The sequence below is a fragment of the Lissotriton vulgaris genome, chromosome 3_2 (assembly GCF_964263255.1).
Source record: "Lissotriton vulgaris chromosome 3_2, aLisVul1.2, whole genome shotgun sequence".
In the NCBI taxonomy this organism is placed as follows: domain Eukaryota; kingdom Metazoa; phylum Chordata; class Amphibia; order Caudata; family Salamandridae; genus Lissotriton; species Lissotriton vulgaris.
The window spans coordinates 244,356,921-244,376,589 of NC_141690.1; the positions used below are offsets into that span (position 1 = coordinate 244,356,921).

General features: G+C 45.7%; 1 protein-coding gene across 3 annotated transcripts in view; it reads right to left on the reverse strand.

Moving 5' to 3' along the window:
* SLC4A11 (solute carrier family 4 member 11) overlaps positions 1-19,669 on the reverse strand; it is a 1,871,484-nt gene that overhangs the window by 459,472 nt on the left and 1,392,343 nt on the right. For all 3 annotated transcript variants that reach the window (XM_086964299.1, XM_086964301.1, XM_086964302.1), the window contains exon 11: positions 2,745-2,858. In XM_086964299.1, the coding sequence (XP_086820425.1) occupies positions 2,745-2,858 (114 nt within the window). The remainder of the gene's footprint in view (positions 1-2,744; positions 2,859-19,669) is intronic.

Genomic DNA, 19,669 nt, shown 5'->3' on the forward strand with positions numbered 1-19,669 from the left:
CAAGCTCGTACACTCCAACAGAGACCTTTCTCTCGACGCTGCACGCCCCGTAGACTGCAGCGGAGGTACCTTGCCTCTCGACGCTGAAGTCTTTGTCGTCGAAGGAAGTATCCTCATCTTCACCGTCGTCGACGGCCTCTTCTACGCTGATCCCGACGCCGAAGGAGAGCAAGTAGGGACTTCTCTCGACGTCGATCGCGTCCTGCGCCTCTTCTGCCTCTTAGGAGACCTACCTCTCTCAGAGGGACCATAAATTCAAATTCTCTCCCTATCTTTAAGAGTTCTCCTTGATAAAGTCTTGCAGTGTTCACAAGAGCTTGCAGAATGAGAGTCAGGGAGGCAGTGGATACACACAGGATGTGTGTCAGTCTTGGCCTTCTTCCCACAGGACGGACAGTTGTCAAAGAGAGAAGGCATTTTTGACAGAAAAAATCCTTTTTTAAGATCCAATAAAGGCAGCACTAACACTCTATGCCCAAAAGACATCTAGTGAAAGTTAAAATTGTATAAAATCTCAAGCATTTTTTGACAGAAAGTCAAAAAGAAAGGGAGCTGTTGAACCAGGGTCCTGACTGAAGGAGCTAGAAAGAACAACTGACCTGTCACCCCTGAGGCATGATGGGAAGCCAGGGGTCAGGCACGGTGCCAGTTTTTGTTGAAAATGGTTTCATTTTCAATGCTATTGCTGTTCAATGCAGCCTGTGGCTAACAATGTACATTTATTAGCAATTTTCAGGATTTATGAGTGTTTGGCTCATTAAAACACAAAGTTCAAGGGCTATTTGACCTAATATGTTTTGTTTCCTTGCTAATTACAGTGTATGTATGAGTATTTACATTGTTTAGCCTCTGTTTTGGGGCTGCATTGGTGTGAGAAAAAATGATATATGTGCATACATATATGTGGAGCTATTTAGTTGTGATTTACATATATAATTCTATATTATTTCCGGGGAATATTCAGTGCTTATGACTATTGATGAGGATCCCCTGGAAGAGGAACACTGTTCTACCTTACCCTGTTCGAGCTCAGCTCAGTAGCAGGAGGGCAAAATTGTGTTTGCGGTCAGCAGCAGCACTAGTTTTCAATTGGACAATGGAAGGGTGGTACCAGTACATGGAATCCTACATCCAACACTGGGGTCAGTGTTGGGGTAAGATTTGAACATGTTTGATACTAAACATGACCGGTTTCGGATCAGCCAATATATAGTTAGACATCTTGTAATTGACTTGATGTCCACTATATGTATAAAATGGCTGACTGCACTTACAAAAGCCTGGGGAATCGATTCCTAGGTTTGTAGTAGGTCTCCTGCTCATGCAGGGCACCCTCACACTTCTAACCAAGCACCCTGATTTCAGGAATGAAAGGCCTACCTTAGGGGTGAGTCATAGGTTTTAAGTGCAGTGACCTCAGATATAAGGAAACTTATATCTGTGCCGAGTGGTGCTAGCACCAGCACACACAGGCTGCAATGGCAGACCTATAGTCACACTTTGAGTGGTCTCTCACGGGTGGCACAATACATTCTGCAGCCATGGAGTCCACTGATGTACCTATTCCGGGGGTACCTTAGTACCATATACTAGGGACTTAGAAAGGTACACCAATAGCCAATTAGTATGGTACATAAGCTCTTACCATAGTCCAGTTTAGGGAGAGAGCACAGTGACTGGGGTCCTGATAAGGAGAATCCCAGTAAGACTAGTCAGAAAAACAGAGTAAAACCAGCAAAAAGTTGAGGAAACCATGAAATTCGATCCTACATTCCTACAGGCAGTAAATGTTATTTAAGTACTTTCATTCAATAAAAAAGGCTTTGCGAGGCACCTGTCAGTTCAAAAGCATTGTGTGTAGGAGGGCCTTGCATGTTCTTATTTTGTTAGGCCACTTTTTCTGTATTCTTAATGTAAGCCTATTAGGCTGCATTTTTACCTTCATATACACTGTTTTACATAGGTTTTGCATGTCTGATGCTGTAACACAACTTTAAATATACAAAAAGACAAAATAATATGGGCATTCAGGAGCAAAATTATCCATCTGATAGACTACCATTATATATGATTATATATGAACCCATATGAACCGCTCATTCGGACAAAGATATCAGATTATCCAAAAGCACAGATGCAATGTATAGGCCTCAGTCCTCGTATACTATAATTAATCCAAAAAAGTAGTTCTTTTATTTCCTTTATGGTCTAGTCTAGCAACCGAACTACCCCCAAATTCCCTTATTGCCATTTCCAAAGCAAAGCATATCAGTCACCCACTTGGTAAGAACACTGAAGCGCATGGCTTAATATCGCCTTATAAATAACAGATACATACCATAAAAATAACGCACAGAATCTGTAAACTGAACATTGAATTATGAACTAGGTCAGGAAAAGAAATATTACGTGGCCTCAATACACAGTGAACATTTGAACTTACACTGGAAGTAGAAATCGCTAAACGATTTAAAATCTCAAATACATTACTGGCATAAGATCATGTTAATATTGGTAATAGTTTCACTCACTTTTACTCTACACAATATGCTTTATTAGGCAGAAGGCACATGCAAGGCACTTAGCAACCTTTAACCCTGATTTTGTTTCAAATCCGCAATGCAAAAGCAAATAAGATTCATAAGAAAACATATCACTTAAAATTTCAACTTTCATAAATAATCATATTCACTAAAATGTAGAGCTGTCAAAATTAAAGAAAAAAAATGAGTTTCAGAACTTACGATTAATATATAAAGCCAGCGGGGCTGTAGTTAAAAGTACAACTAATGGTTGTCCAGAAAACAGTGCATAAACAACTCCACCGATGCACTGACCAACAATAGTCTTCTGCACATCTAGAAAAATAAACATTACTATTTTACTTGAAATATAAAATATGCATAACAAAACTTCACAGCATCAGGGGTGTGTAATTCCTATGGCAGGACACTAAGGATGAACAATAGTTACTTACCTGTAATCTGTGGTTCTCTAGTATTGGTGTCTTTCATAGATTCACATGCCTGAATCATTCCCAGTCGTCGGAGTGGGAGTCCCACAGTATATAAAAAAGCAATAATATGCCTGTAATAACTAAAAAACCTTGATAATAACCAACCAGGAAGTAAAGTAGCCCTCAGCTACAGGAGCAAAAGCTCCCACACTCTACTATCCTAGTCATTATGTATAGACCAAACTGCAGCCAATCAGGCGACAGCACCCACCAGAATGTTCTCCCGAGAGGCTCAGGCTCTCAGATTTTCTCGCACAGGAGTGAAACCAACATAATTGCCTGAGGGAGCCTCTGAGGGGAGGTGGGCGGGTTCCATGTGAATCTATGAAAGACACCAATACTGGAGAACCACAGATTACAGGTAAGGAAAATCCTTCCGCTTTTTGGCCACTAAGCTTTGGAATGCCCTGCCAATTCAACTACGTATGGAGCCATCTGAAACAAGGTTCAGAGCCAGACTCAAAACTCACCTATTTCCCAAAAACTAATCCCCGTTTGCCTGATCTCTTCCTTTAGGTGGTTTTTGCATTTGCAGTCAGCGCGGGGACACACAGTATTGTGCAGCCAGGCGCTTAATAAATGCTTATTATTATTATTATTATTATTAAGTAACTATTGTTCTTCTCCAGTATTTGGGGTGTCTTTCATAGATTCACATGCCTGAATCAGAATAGATAGCAGTACACATCACCTAATGCTCATAGACGCTAATAGTATCATAGTATACATGCAAAATGATAAAATGCAAGAGACATGGTAAAGCGTCTAAAAAGAGCATAGGAGGCGGGAGAACAAAGGCTCACCTTATTGGAAAAGATTGCGAAGAACTGCTCTTCCCACCGAAGCATCTATATCACTTGCTGAGTCCAGACAGTAGTGCCTCGTAAACGTGTGCCTTCTGGACCACGTTGCAGCTCTGCAGATTTGTAGAACAGGCACCCCAGCGAACAGAGCAGTGGAAGAGGAAACTTCCCTTGTAGAATGCGCTCTTGGTAAGGCCTGTAAGGGTCTTCCTGCCTGTTGATGACAGAGTCCAATTGTTGACGAGACCCATCTAGCAATAGTCTGTTTGGACACTGCACAGCCTTGGCGCAGTCTGCCATAGGCCACCAACAACTGTTCTGTCTTGCGCAAAGCTGATGTTCTTGAAAGATAAAACTTGAGGCATCTCCTGATGTCCAAAGAGTGTAAAGCTCGCTCAGCCGGTGTTTGTGGATTTGGAAAAAATTTCTTTAGGATTACCGGCTCATTTAAATGAAAGTCCGATGGGACTTTGGGCATGTACCTTGAATTGGTACGCAGTACCACCGAATCAGAGGTAAATTGTAAAAAGGGCGGTTTAGACGTGAATGCTTGAATGTCACTGACCCTTCTGGTAGATGTTAAAGCCAATAACAAGGAGACTTTCCAAGTAATAAACTTAAGTTCAACCTTATGTATCGGCTCAAAGGGGTGACGCATGAGCTGGGCTAGCACCACATTCAGATGCCAAGCAGGAGGCGGTCGTCGAATCGGAGAAAACATCCGAAATAGACTCTTGAAAAATTGCTGGATTATTCTTGAAGAAAACAGAGTTCGATCCGTCCTGACGGAATCGGGAAATGGCTGCCAGAAATACCTTCAGGGTTGAATACGCCAAACCCGATCTTGCCAGTTGCAGGAAGAAGGGTAATATTTGCTCTGATCTAGCATGAATGGGATGCAGATCAACAGTCTGGCACCAGGCACAGAAACGCTTCCACTTGAGTTTGTAGGTCTTAATCGTTGATGGTGCTCTGGCGTTAGCTAGCACCTCTTGACAATCGTGAGGAATGTCTAAGTGGGCGAATTCATTGTGTTGAGGAGCCAAGCTGAAAATTTCAGAGAAACTGGGTCCGGATGTTACACTTTGGCCCTCTGAACTGTCAGGAGATTTGGTATTCGAGGCAGTTGTATTGGCCTGCACTCCGAGAGGAGGAGAAGCTCGGTGAACCAATATTGCCGGGGCCACCTTGGAGCAATCAGGATTAGACGACATGGTTGACTCCTCATCTTCCTGATGATCGTGGGAATTAACCGAATTGGCGGAAAAGCGTATGCAAATATTCGAAATAAATTCATCGAAAGGGCATCCCCGCACGAGTCTTTGTGGGGAATGCAGCTTGCAAAGCGTTGGCATTTACGGTTCTGATCTGTTGCAAACAAATCCAGGTCGGGATGACCCCACTCTCGGAATATCTGATCCAGGGATGGTTGATGTGGCTCCCATTTGTGATTGCTTCTGGCGGACCTGCTGAGGGATAAATTTGAGCTCCCTCTAGTCTCAGGTGTGCGGCCACCAGGGCTAACATTTTTGTGAAAACTCTGGGGGCCGAATGTAGTCCAAAGGGGAGTACTTTGAACTGGAAGTCCCTGCCAGCCACTCTGAACTGTAAGAACTTCCGGTGTCTGGGAAAAATGGGCACATGGAAGTATGCGTCCTGAAGGTCGAGTGTTGCCATGTGATCCCCTACTGAGAGAAACTGGAGGATTTCTTGATGCGTCAACATTCTGAAAGATAATTTCTTTAGGTACTTGTTGAGAGCACGCAGGTCGAGGATGGGGCGCCATTCCCCCGACTTCTTGCGGATCAGGAAAAATCTTGAATAAAATCCTGTTCCCTTCTGATGTTGAGGTACCTTTTCTATTGCTCCTTTCCGAATCATTGAGTGTATTTGGGAAAACAGCTCTTTGAGATGAGCTGGAGGTGGTCCTTTTGGGGGAGAATTTGGAGGGGCTTTGACGAATTTGAGAATGTGACCTCTGGAAACCACGTCCAGGACCCATCTGTCCGTGGTAATCTTGGACCAATTTGAGTAATATCGGGATATTCTTCCTCCAATTTGCTTCAGGCTGGGACAAAGAGGTGGCAGGATGTGTCTCTCACTTGCTCTTGTTGTTGTCTCTTCCTCAATAAGAGGTTTTTCCTCTTGATTGAGAGTAATTATTTCTCCTTTGGCCATTTGTTTGTTGACGGTATGGCTGGTATCTTTGATTTCCCTGGGTGTTATTGTAGGAGCGTTGCTGTGAATAACCTCCTCTGTTCGAGAAATTGCCTCGTCCTCCACGAAAGGAAGACTTTCGAAATTGGAGAGAGCCCAGCAACCGTGCCGTCTCTGTGTCTTTCTTTATGGCTTGTAATGCCTCGTCAACATGTTGACCAAAAAGGAACTCCATCATAGGCCATGTCCATGATCTTTGTCTGGATCTCTAGACGAAAAGATGTAGCTTTTAACCAGCCTTGCCTCCGGAGAACAGCTGCTTCCGCCAGCTGCCTGAAACCTGTGGCTGCCACATCCACTGCAGCATCAATTATTTCAGATGAAACGCTCTCTCCCTCTAGTAGGATCTTTTTTGCTTCAGATCTACCCGGTTCTGCAAGCTTCTCGATGAAAGGCGATATGTCAGACCACATCTGCCTGTCATACCTTCCAAGTATTGCAAGTGAATTTGCGGCTCGGACCGTGGTTGCCGCAATAGTGGACACATTCTTCCCTATTGAGTCAAGACGTCTACCGTCTTTATCAGGGGGAGCAGAGACCGGTGCAGTTGGATTCTTGGCCCTTCTTTGAGCTGCCTGCGTAACTACGGACTCCGTTTTAGCCTGACCAATAAGGCATGCCGGTGACGAACTAGGTGCTCTATATTTCTTATATACCCGAGGTAGTACAGCGGGTAGAGAATTTGGTGTAGCCATTATTTTCAGACCTTCCTTCCATATAAAGTCAATGATTGGAATAGACCAACTTTGTCTTCGGGGCAATTCCTTAAAATCATATAGGAAGCATTTGCTTAGCTTCCATTGTGATGAGGAACCTCTTCGTAGCTCTATCCATAATCTTATGAAAGCTGGCAATGTCCACCGGCGGAGAATCCGCCGTAGGCGGGGCGGCTGGGGAAGGGGTTTGTGCCTGATAGTCGTCCAACTCAGACGAAACTAACTTGTCGTCCAATTCACCGTCTTCTCGTTCGTCTTCCGACGAATTTTCACCCTCTGCCTGATGAGATGGTACTGGTGAAGAAGGTAGTGCGGGCCGTGCTTCTTCAGTTGTCATTTGAGAAACCGATTCTTGAGGTCCTAAAGTTGCAGTAGATGTTCTTGGCCTAGGGGTAGAGACATGAGAATGACCAGATTCTGAAGGTGGAAACCTGCGATAATAATCGCTCAACATATATTGGAGATTCTGGAATAAATCCATAGGCATTTGCATGCCAGGTGCAGAGACAGTCTCCTGACTAGAGTGCTCCTGGAAATTTTCCTCCTCCTGATCCAAATCTTGAATTTTTATAAGCAAGTCCGAAGGGCTCCTGGCCGCACGGAAAGTGTTGTCCTCAGAATCCAACAATTTATCTGGCAGTTTTAATGGAGACAAAGTTGTGGAGGAGGAACCACGCTTCTGTAGGAGCGAAGCAGTGGTAGCCGGTGATGGCAAAGGTATTGTGGATGTTTTAGCTGACCACACTTGCATTGCCGTACAGGTTGACAGTGGAGGCGTCGATGGAGCCACAAATGCTGATGACAAGCCTGATTCGTCAACGGAATTGTCTGCTTTGTCGACGAGGAGGTCGTCGACAGGTTCATTTTCTTCGTCGACGGTAACTTCGTCGTCGAGGATGTCGTCGACGGGAAGGCCCTCTTAGTCGACGGCAAGAAATTCGTCGACGCCTGAATCGACGACGAATAGCTAGTCGACGGTACCTTCAGGATTCCCGTCGGTGGTGGAGCGTCGACGATCGATGGAACTATCTTCGTCGACGGGATGGGTCTAATTTGTACCTGAACCAACGTCGACGGTGAGGAGGCTGAAGACATCACCATAGCTGATTTTAGTGAGGAGAAAGTCACTGTAGAAGTGGAAGAAGTGGCCACATGAAGAGATGGCGACGATGAGGCTGTTTTTGACTCTGCCATGGACAGAGGTGTAAACTGAGGTGAATTTTTTTGAGCAGGTGCTTTGGAAACTGTAGATTTTTCTGAGGGCGCAGATTTCACAGGTGGGGACACCTTCTTGGAATTAGTAGGCAAACCAGAATCCTGAGAGGATTGGGCCTTCTTCAACACTGTCGCCCTAGGAGAAGCCACCTCAACCTCAGTCTTTCTCTTCCTTGAGGAGACAGAAGACCCTGAGGCAATGCTCCCTACCTCTGAAACAGGGTTATCCTTGTCCTTTATCCTCTGAAGCCACAGGAGAAGACGACCCTCTCTATCCCGGAGGGTCTTTTGAGGGAAGGTTCTGCAGATCTTACATTCCTTCGCCTCATGATCCGGATACAGACAGTATATGCATTTCTTGTGAGGATCCTCCTTGAACAGCCTTAGATTTCCACAGGAATCACAAGCCCTAGAAAGGGATTTAGAAGTCGACATCCTTTGAGGGTTAAAAAAGCAACCAAAGTAAGAAGAAACTGAGCAGAGCTCAGGGAGACTCCCTTCACACGACGTGCGGTAGAAAATCTGAGAGCCTGAGCCTCTGGGGAGAACATTCTGGTGGGTGCTGTCGCCTGATTGGCTGCAGTTTGGTCTATACATAATGACTAGGATAGTCATGAGTGTGGGAGCTTTTGCTCCTGTAACTGAGGGCTACTTTACTTCCTGGTTGGTTATTACCAAAGTTTTTTTAGTTATTACAAGCATATTATTGCTTTTTTATATACCGTGGGACTCCAACTCTGACGACGGGGAATGATTCAGGCATGTGAATCTATGAAAGACACCCCAAATACTGGAGAAATATTGTTTTGGGTCAAGGACAATACGTTTATATGCCTATTTAGTCCTTGGGACATGTAGCTTTAACCCCTTGCAGCACAAACCCTTTGTCTGCCAGTTTACAGTACCACATTATGCAGCAGAGAATGGAATTTTTTTGCAGCTGAGGTGATACTTGTCCATATGTTAATGCTGGTCAAACTTGTATTGCTCATTAATGCAAAGCATTTATTATTAGGGTGAGTGCTCTAAATAAATGTTGTAAGCTCAGACTGAACTACTGACAGTAGTTCCAGTAAAACAAAATGTGTACACACGTTTCCAAAGATCACCAATATGAGGCTACGTATACTACTCCCAAAATGCTCTCTGATTAGATGTAAATATGCAAATAAGGCATGGAAGCAAAATTGATGATTGAGCTTTCAAAATAAAATGTTCCCCAAAAAAATTACATTTAGGAAAAAAATTGTTTTGCAAAACTTCTGTGAAATTTTAGGTAACATTTTTCAAAAGCATAATTTATTAGGATGTGTTGATGCATGCTAGTATTTCCCAAACAATATTCAGAATTGAAAAGCTATGTAATCAATTTCAACAACCTTATGGGAAACGTGGAAATAAACAAGCACTGGCAAAGCCAAATAGGTCCGACATTGGTAGTTAGTCTTTTGGTTTTGTAGCAGCTGCCGTGCCCTCACCACTGTAACAAACAGTGGCAAAAAACTAAAATATGCTTTAGTCTCAAAAAGCAGACATTGCCACAGTAGTTCATCGCACTGAACAAAATTACTATGTGTGTCGATATGCTCCTTGTAAAAAAGCACAATGCTATCACTCAGATTGAAGCCAGCTGACAGCAAAAGGTTTTGGGTGATGCCAGACCTAATAGGGGCCCATTTCCTAAAGAAAATCACAAAAGTACACCCATGGTACATGTCTTCGCATTAGTGCAGATTTACGGATTTCATGAATTCATGGAAATAAACCAGGAAATCGTACTCCTAGAATGTAGAGCGTTTACAAGTTCACTTTCCCTCCAACCACTTTTTTCCAAACCCTGGAAGTTTTACTTCTGATCTTGTTAGGAGAAAATTTCCAACCTTTCTCAGTATGGGAAAAGAGTAGAGAAGAGCTGGTGAAAACACTTAAAACATGCAAGTTAGTAGGTTTGTACAGACTCAAAAGTGTATTCCAACCCCAGAACTATTGCTTACTGCTTTTTCCAGCCCAAATATGTAGATCTGCAGAAAGGTGGCTAAATAAGGTGTTATGAGGCCCAATGTATCCCAATATAGGCCTAGAAAGCTGCACAACCTTTTACCTTCATTTGTCCTACCTTACTCTACATAACTGCTCTGATGTTAAACTTTTACCTAGTTACATGCCACTAGCAAAACTACCTTCAAAGGCTGGATAAACTGGGTTACTTACCTCAGAGGAGCGGACTACTTTGCGCGACAATACTCCACCTGGAAGGCGTCAACAAAAGGTCTGTGGGAAACAATGGACAGAGCTCTGGATCCCTTCAAACCACCTTAGGAAACCTACCAGAACTCCCACATGAAAAACACACAAATAAGTATCGGGGGAGCGCGAAGTCTAGCCTGAATACCTCGACATGAGTCTAAACGAACTACAGTTTGAAACACAGGTCCCTAACTGCAAGGAGATAACCGCATAGACAACAATGTACTAATACTCTCTACCAGCTGCGGATAACCAACCAACTGCATATATGAATGTATTTTACTGTAAAAATATATATTTTTTAAAGCCTAGTTACGTGCCGAATAAATGATGTGTGGTTTTCTTCGAAAACTAGCCTAATTTATTATGCATGAGGATTCTTAGTATCATATCTTAATCCCCTGCCTGCAGGGTTACCATATTCTGTATAATAATTCAGTACAAAAGTCACCGCTATCGTCATCCTTGGACGACAGGCCCACAGTACCATTACACATCTAGGTAGAACAACTGAGGGTACCTTTCTGGTATAAAAGAAGAACATCCCCACTAAGCTTCTAGAGGAGAACCTTCCATGCAGACACAAGATGCTGAAGTCCCGCACGCAGAAAATTCAGCATGCAGTGGTCTGACATCCCTTGTGGGGTTTCCAACTCGAGACCATGATGGGTCCTTCGTTCTCTCCCTTCAAGTAATGGGGTTGTGGCTCTTTCCTAGGGGACTTGGCTTTACACCTACATACATGCTAGGTACACTTAGCTAGGTTTTGCATCTTATGAATAAGTTTGATTACTGCCATGTATCTTTATGCCTGCATACATTCACTATTTTAACCCCATGGCAGGATTCCGCCTTTTATTTACTCTGTTAGTGCACGTAATCGTATATATATTTTATTGTCTGATGGTTGTTGCAGGACATGTATTCTTTACTAGAAAGACGCTGGTTCAATAAATGCTTATTGAAAACATCCCCATTGTTTATTCTGCGCATGTCTCTGAGAAGAAGTGAGCACAAGTGACTGAGCGAAAAGTATTGTACTGTTTGCACGATCCCTGAAGGAACAAGTGTTGTCATGTTTGATAGTTGCCAGGAACGATTTGCCCCTTCGTAAGGTTAGGGTGCTTATGGTGCCTTTCTGAGCTAGCTGGTCTAAAGGCTAACATATCCTTTGGGGGTGTCTGGAATCAGTCTGGACACCAATCTCTTAGTTCATGTTGACTAAAAGAGCAGATCCTATATAGATTTATAGGAAATACACAACAAGGCGCCGGCAAAGTTGGTTTGGTTCTTCTTGAACTGTCAAATCGGAGTAGATCAGTCGTGCTTTCTCAGGGACTCCTACTCACATATACCCAGAGACGTGTGTAGTGGGGAGGAAAAATTCACCACAGCTGAGTAGATATACCCTATGTATTGGCTGTAGGTTTATTCAAGCTTGCTGCTGTTTATACAGAAGGATTAGTTACTTACCTGTAATCCTAGTTCTCTTCCAGGGGTATCCTCATCAAAGTCATAAGCATTAGAATATTCCTGCCCATGCGTGGAAACCCGGAAACACTATTATACATGTGCCTCACGTATATGTGATGACTAAGGGAACAACATCTGCTAAATAAATCATCAATTTGCACAAAATTTTGGGTTCGAGTCCGTTTTTGCAGCTGTCTGGAAAGCTCTGCGCTCCATCGGATTATTCTTGGAATATATATATATATATATATATATATATATATCACTTGAAAAACGGCGTTCCAAAGCGCGCACTCAGGTCCAATAACAACAGCACACACGCAAAATCCAAGTTGTAGGGTTTATTTACGCCATAACACACATATATATATATATATATATATATATATATATATATATATATATATATATATATATATATATATATATATATAAGCAATTGCAGCCTAATAAACACCAGAGCTGAATCATGCTGTAAGGAATTTCCACCATACATGAAAAACATGCATTGTAAACAGGAAGAACAACAACAAAAATTGTTTAGAAACTGTTTTAATGCTCAGCAAACAGTAGAAATGCTCATAAATAACTGAAAGCATAGGAAGCTTTCAGGCTGCATTGCAAATACCCAGTCTAAAAAGACTGAAAAGCTAACCTGTAGCTGCACAGCAATAAACTGACACTGTGCCTTTAAGGCACTCCTGACCCCCAGCTTCCCATCATGCCTCAGGGGTGACAGTTAGGTCAGTTTTTCTTTGCGGAGACTGAAAAAACCATGGTACCAGGAGGTTAACAATATCTCCAAAATATAATAGTCCTTTGCCCGGGGAGGCGGGAGGGTTGCTTATGACTTTGATGAGGATACCCCTGGAAGAGAACTAGGATTACAGGTAAGTAACTAATCCTTCTCTTCCAGGGGATCCTCATCAATTGTCATAAGCATTAGAATAGAATAGCAAGCCTCACCTCATCTCCATGCGGGCAAAGGAGAACACAAAAATGTAATCAATAAGCTTAGAAAACCAAGCTCGGATAGAGCAAAAAACTATCCAAACAGACTTCTCAAGTAGGCTTGGCCTACTCGAGTATCAGCCCTGGAATCAGATTCTAGGCAGTAGTGCCTTGTAAAGGTATGAACCGATTTCCAGGTTGCAGCCTTGCAAATCTCGGACATTGGGACGTCATGTAAGAAAGCAACAGTGGCCGCTTTCCCCTAGAGGAATGCGCCTTAGGAGGCAACGGTAAGGGTCTTTTCGCCAGCGGGTAAGCTAAGGTAATGCAGGATACAATCCATCTCGAAATGGATCTCTTAGCGGCTGGGAAGCCTGTTCTCATGGCGCCATAATTGACAAATAACTGATTTGTCTTCCTTATGCCCTTGGTACTCTCTAGGTAGAATGTAAGCACCCTCTTGAAGTCCAAGGAATGCAGCGACCGCTCAGCCGGGGTCGCTGGGTTTGGGAAAAAAGATGGAAGGGAAATGGACTGATTAATATGAAAATCAGACACCACCTTAGGGAGAAAAGACGGATGTGCCCTCAAGAATACTCTGTTATGGTGGAAAACAGTGTAAGGCTCATTGGTACACAGCGCTTGAATCTTGCTTACTCTGCGCTCTGATGTAATGGCTACCAGAAAAGTGGCCTTCCAAGACAATTGCTGCAAGGAAGATCTGTGGATTGGCTCAAAAGGTGGGCCCATCAATTTAGATAACACCAGGTTCAACTCCCACGGAAGAGAAGAGTTTCGAACAGGGCGATTTCGTCAACCCCTGTAAGAAGTCCTTGACCACCTGCATTTGGAAAAAGGAGGGCTGACTAGGTGACTTCCTGTACGACGTAATGGCGGATAAATGCACCCTAATAGAAGCATACTTTAAACCAGATCTTGGTAAGTACAGAAGGTAAGGGAGAATGACATCCTCCTGCCCCTTCGTAGGATCAAGGTGATGTTCTCTACACCAAAGAAAAAACCTTTTCCACTGAAATGCATGTCGCTCTTGTGGAGGGTCTTTTGGCTTCTTTCAAAATATGCATGCAATCAGGTGGCAGTTTCAAATGTCTGTATTGCAGGACCTCAGGAGCCATGCTGTCAAACTAGGGAGGGAAGGTTGGGATGAAGAATCCTCCCGCCCATCTTGGTCAGCAGGTCCGGCCTGCAAGGTAGTCTCCTGTGTGGAAGCACCGACAGATGAATAAGGTCCGGGTACCACCACTGCCGTGGCCAGTCTGGAGCTATCAGAATCATCTTCATGTTGGATCTGATTAGCTTGGACACCACCTTCGGGATCAGGGGCAGAGGAGCAAAGGCGTAGGCAAATGTCCCTGACCAGTCCATCAAAGGCGCACTCCCCCTTGTCCCTGGACGGTGGAATCTGGACGTGAAGGCGTGGCATTTTGTGTTTTCGTTGTCTGCGAATAAATCTATTTCCGGACGACCCAAACGATGGAAAAGGCCTGCCACCACCTCGTCGTTTAACACCCAGTCTGGCTGATCTTCAAAGTGCCTGCTGAGTGCGTCTGCCTTCACATTTAGCTCTCCTGGAAGGTGAACTGCCACCAGAGAGAGGTTCCGGGTGAGAAGCCAGTGCCAGATCGCCTGTGACTCCAGGGAGAGAGGGCGCGACCGAGTTCCACCCTGTTTGTTTAGGTAGAACATGGCCGTCGTGTTGTCGGTCTGGACCAGGACCGAATCGGACTCAATTGCAGGTAGGAAAGATTTCAGAGCAAGGTGAACCTCTCGTAGCTCCAGCATATTGATGTGGTAGGTTTGTTCCTTTTCAGACCACTGTCCTTGTATCTGAAGGCACCCCATGTGTGCCCCCTAGCCTTGCAGAGACGCGTCTGTCACCACCAATTGCACTGGAAATGGCTGATGAAAAGGAAATCCCACCATCAGATTCCGCAACTGAGTCCACTATTTGAGGGAGTATCTCGCCGCTTAGGAGAGACATATCTGATCTTCCCAGCGACCTATTGACTGATCCCACTGGTCCTCTAGAGTCTGCTGCAAAGGGCGCATCCACAGCCTGGCGTTGGGAATGAGAAAGATGCAGGACGCCATGGATCCTAGAAGGGATGCTGTGAGAAGTTGGCCTGATATGTAGTGCTCACTATTCTAGTGATCACTGTGCATCATTCCAAACGACCCTTATTGATGATTGGTTGCAAGTAAACCTTATAGACCAGCTATCCTAGTAGCATGGACAAGAGCAGTCTTTAGGCTAAACTCTAGAGGGCGTGTTAAGCCAGCTGTTATACCATCACGTATACCCCTTGAACACCAAGTGAAAGGACACCACACAAGTTATGAAAATAAAAGGATATTTATTTTTAACAAGTCTACCCTGATCTCTTTATGAGTCAGGGAGCTAAGCACACAACAAAACTCTTAAGAAAATACTTCAAGTTGCACAATTTACACAAATGCCCGAGGGGCACGAAAAACCATATACTACAAAAGTGGAATGCGAAATACTGAATGCGAAATACTAGCAGGTAAGTAACAAGATCCAGAGGCTTTAGGATCCCTAGGACTACACTACTGAACCTTCAGGTTAGGAACAGGAGGCCTAGGGGGATCGGGTGCAGAGTGTGCACTCTCACACGGGATGCAGGACAAAGTCTATGGATGCCAGATTTCGTAAAGTTAGTGTTATCAGACGAATCCGACTAGTTAGGCTGAAAACGAAAAAGGATCTGGACACTTAGATAGTGAACCTACGTTGGAGCACCGAAATGCCCAAGATACCTAGCCCAGGGGCTGCGGCTGCATAGGGTTCAAAAGACGTCGGGAATCCTCGTTACAGTCTATGGAGCCTGAAAGAAGAAGTTGCTGGCAGGCGACCAGTGAGGATGTCCGGAGTGATCCAAGCCTGGATCGAAGATGGAGACGACCTGAAAGCAGAGGGGACTCAGTTCTTAATCACTAGCCAGTGATTAGGTGGGCACCAGGATGGCACCGGATGAAGTCACCTCGACCAGGTGAGTGGGCGACGCTGGGCTCTGCAGTCTCTCGGACCAGGAGGCGTTGTCGGCGACCAGGATGGAGGTGCGAGCTGTCCCACGAACGTGTCTGCTGTCGGCGATGCTGGACCCAGGATTGGGGCAACAAACCTTGGCAAAGGCAAGCCCACGCGGTGGAGTCAAGATGGCGTCTGGAGTGGACCAGGAGGGTCCGGGGTGCTCCTCTGTTGGAGGGGAGCAAGGGCCAGTGTGGAGCAACCAGACCAGCGATGGATGTGTCGTGGTTCGTCGTCAGGAGGGCCACAAGCCAGCAGGCAAGTAGCCGGACAACGCGGTGAGCAGCAAAGAGCAGAAGGGCCCCACGCAGATCTCGTGGATGCTGGGGGGCTGGACTTCGGTGCTGGAGCTGCTCAGGGTTAGGGCTTCTCAAACCCCAAAGCACTCACTCGAGGATCCCTCGGCGGTCGTGCTGGATAAGCGTCGTGCAGTTCTGAAGATGGCCGGTCCCTCGAGGTCTCGTCACACCCACGAATCTCAGCTGGGCTGATGATGTAGGTAGAGGTCAGAGGTGCCAGGGAATCCGGGTCTCGTTGAGCTGGGCAGTCTTGATCCGGAGGATGGACTTGCAGCAATCCGCATGCGCTTAGATGGTGCCCGCTGGTGCAGGGTGGCTACTCCTTAGCCACAAGGGAAAATCTTCAGAAAGGTTCAAGAGTTCTTTCGTGGAAAGTCATCAAGATTCAGAATTATCTAATTTGGGAAGGGGGCCCGCTCCTACCTTTATACTAAAGAAAGGGGCTGGCACGCGACTAGGTCCTGCCCATGGGTGGGACCAGGAGGGGGGTGGGTCCACCCCTCTCCCTTGTCCGGACTTTCCCCAGCTCAGGGGCTGGTGTGCTCCTGGAACTGGTTCAAACCGGCAGATGCATAGTGAGTACCGGGGTGCCACCTGCAGTCACCTTCCTTCTCAGCCAACAAAAAGAGAGAAAGGGATTCGGGCACTCTTGGTCCCCCGTCAATTAGTAAATAAACAAAGGAAGAGTGTCCGTAGAATAAGCGTTCAGAATGATAACCAAATTCAAGGAAAAATGCAAGATTTTTTCAGGAAACCCTCACTCACCCTAGTGGTGACCCGATGATGAAGCATGTCACCACTAGGGTGAGTGAGGGTTTCCATAAAAAATCTTGCATTTTTTCTTGAAATTGGTCTTTCCATACGACCACTTACAACTGGCCTCAATCTCACGTGCTATAATCATTCTGAACGCTTATTCTACGGACACTCTTCCTTTGTTTATTTACCTTCCTTCTCAGCCCTGCCTACCTGGGATACACAAAACCCTGTCTGGGATGGTGCTAGCACCGCCCCTGACAGGAAACCCTTTGTCCAAGCTCTCCTTGCTGGAAGGACTCCCAGCAGCAGGAGGTCAGACTTGTGTCTGTGGTGGCAGCATCCATTTTGTGATGCTGAGGCTCGAGTTAACTTTAACCAGGGTTCACAGTTACATACATGTCGTGTCCCTCTAGAAGGGTGGAATGCTAACCCCGTCGCCAGAATTGGCGAGGGGTTAGTATTCCAATTCGTATGACACCTTACTCGACATGTTTTGATAAAGCGATACCAAAGATAGCAAATAACTGCGAGGATTATAATGCCCTTAAGAGTATATGGTACGCGCTATCATGGAACAGCTATTAGGACTTGGTTCCGCAAGCTGCAGACGGGCTCAGCTCATGCCAGAGTACCATCTCACATAATTCCAAGCACTCTGCCTTCAGGATTGTTAAGGCCTGCCATAGGAGTGACTGATAGGAATACATGTGTCCATTTTAGGGTTAGATATAGGAATACTATATCTAAAGCAAAGGGTGTTTACACCAATTTGCCCCAGCTGTCGTGCAGCCAGTTGTGTCAGATTTAGATGGCCAGCCCGGGGTGGCATAATACATGCTGCAGCCCCTGGTAGGCCCTGGGTACACCTATGCCCTGGGCACAGGGACTGATAAGGTGGCCCAGTACCAATTGGTAAATGCACCTAAGGTACACGTGTCAATTTAGAGAGAGAACAGCTAGGGTGTGGGTCTGATTAGCAGGCCCACAGCCAGGGAAAGTCGTAAACCAGTGAAGCAAAAAGCAAAAATCTGGGGTGATCATAGGATTGCAGACCCTACTCTCCTACAGATGCCACCTTCCGGATTCTGCACCTGGAGCAGAAGCCTGCTCTTCTGTCTCATTGAAGACAGTCTCTCCTCCGAAGGAGACGCTCTTTCCAAGCTTGTGTCTAGAACAGAGCCGAGGTAGTGGATGGTCTGGGTGGGCTGCTGCACTGACTTCTCCATGTTGACATGAAGGACGAGATAGTGTAACTGTTGTAGACAGATCTGCAAGTCGTGACTCACCTGCAGCTGAGCTGCTCCTTTTAGCGGCCAGTCGTCCAAGTATGGATAGACGAAGAGACCTGCTCGGTGAAGAAATGCTGCCACCATTGCCATGCATTTGGTGAAGACTCGCAAAGCCAACTTGAGTCCAAAGGGCCGGACCTTGTATTGATAATGTTTGTGGCCGACCACAAACCATAGGTACTTACGATGACATTTTGCAATGGTAATATGGAAGTACGCATCTTGGAGGTCCACTGAACACATCCAATCTCCTACTTGTATATGTGGACATATTTGGTGAAGCGCCAACATGAGAAACTTCTCCTTCACTATGACCTTGTTCAGAAGTCGAAGGTCCAGGATAGGTCGAAACTTGTGCTCCTGATCTTTTTTGGAGACAAGAAAGTACCTGGAGTAAACCCCTCTTCCTCTCAGAGGGCGGAACCTCTTCTATAGCCTGCTTTTGAAGAAGAGCAGTCACCTCTTTTCGAAGCAGCTTTAACTGGTGAGGACAATACTTTTTCGGTAGTATGTTCCTTGGAAGCGCACGGAAACGTAGCGTGTATCCATTGCGCAGTATATTCAGCACTCAACGATCTTTTGTGATGCTGTCACACTCTGCCAGATGTAGTGAAGCACTTCCTCCCACTGGAGTGGGCAACGGCGGCAGAAGAAGCCACTGCTCATGACTTCCCTCCCACTCTCGCTGTGGTAGAGGACTGCTGTTGGTGACCACCTCTACCTCTGTTGGACTTTCCTCCCCGAAACTGGCACTTCCCCTGGTTCTTGTTTTGGGACCACTGAGGGGTTTGAACCCTCTGTTGAGGCCCCTTGCGTTGGTTGGATTTGTAGCAGCGTTTAAAATTCTTTTTTCTCCAACCCAACAGCCTTGAGGGTGTCCAAATCGGTTTTCATTCTTTTCATCTCTTCATCTGGGTGTGTGCCGAAGAGAGAAGAGCCAGAGAATGGGAGGTTCAAGATCCTCAGCTGCGCATCTAGTTTTAGTCCTGTCAATCTCAACCTGGATGATCTCCTGGCGCATATTCCATGCTCGTAAGAGTGTGCTGATAGCACCGCACCATCTGCCGCTGTGCTAATCATTTGATTTGCCACCAAAGATCCCTCGGTGACAATCTCGTCAAAATCTTTTTGGTCTTCCTTTGGGAGCTTGGTTTTGAAGCGCTCCAAAGAGTCCCATAGAGCCCTGACATAACGGCCTAGGGTGTTTCCGTAGTCTAACCTGCTGCTGACGAAGGCCTGGGTGACCATTCTTGTTTCGGTGGGGATCTACTTGTAGATGCTGCGGAGCATGCAGTGGGTGTTGCAGCAGGAGGAAGAGACGGAGTTGACCTGCTTAGTCATGGAGAGGGTGGAGTCCAGGATGACCGTTAGCTTGCGTGCATGGTCGGTGGGTGTTGGAGCTCTTTCCAGTGCAATCGGCCACCAGGAGTCGTCCAAGGCCAAAAGGGTGGATCCGAGGAGGAGGACCCCCGTCTTGTCCGTGTTCAGCTTCAGCCGGGTGTTTATCATCCAATCGGTGGCGGCCTTCATTCCTTTGTGGAGGCTGGTTTTAGCGGTGTGGGGGTCCTTGGTGAGGGAGAGGATCAGCTGGGAGTCATCGGCATAGGAGATTAT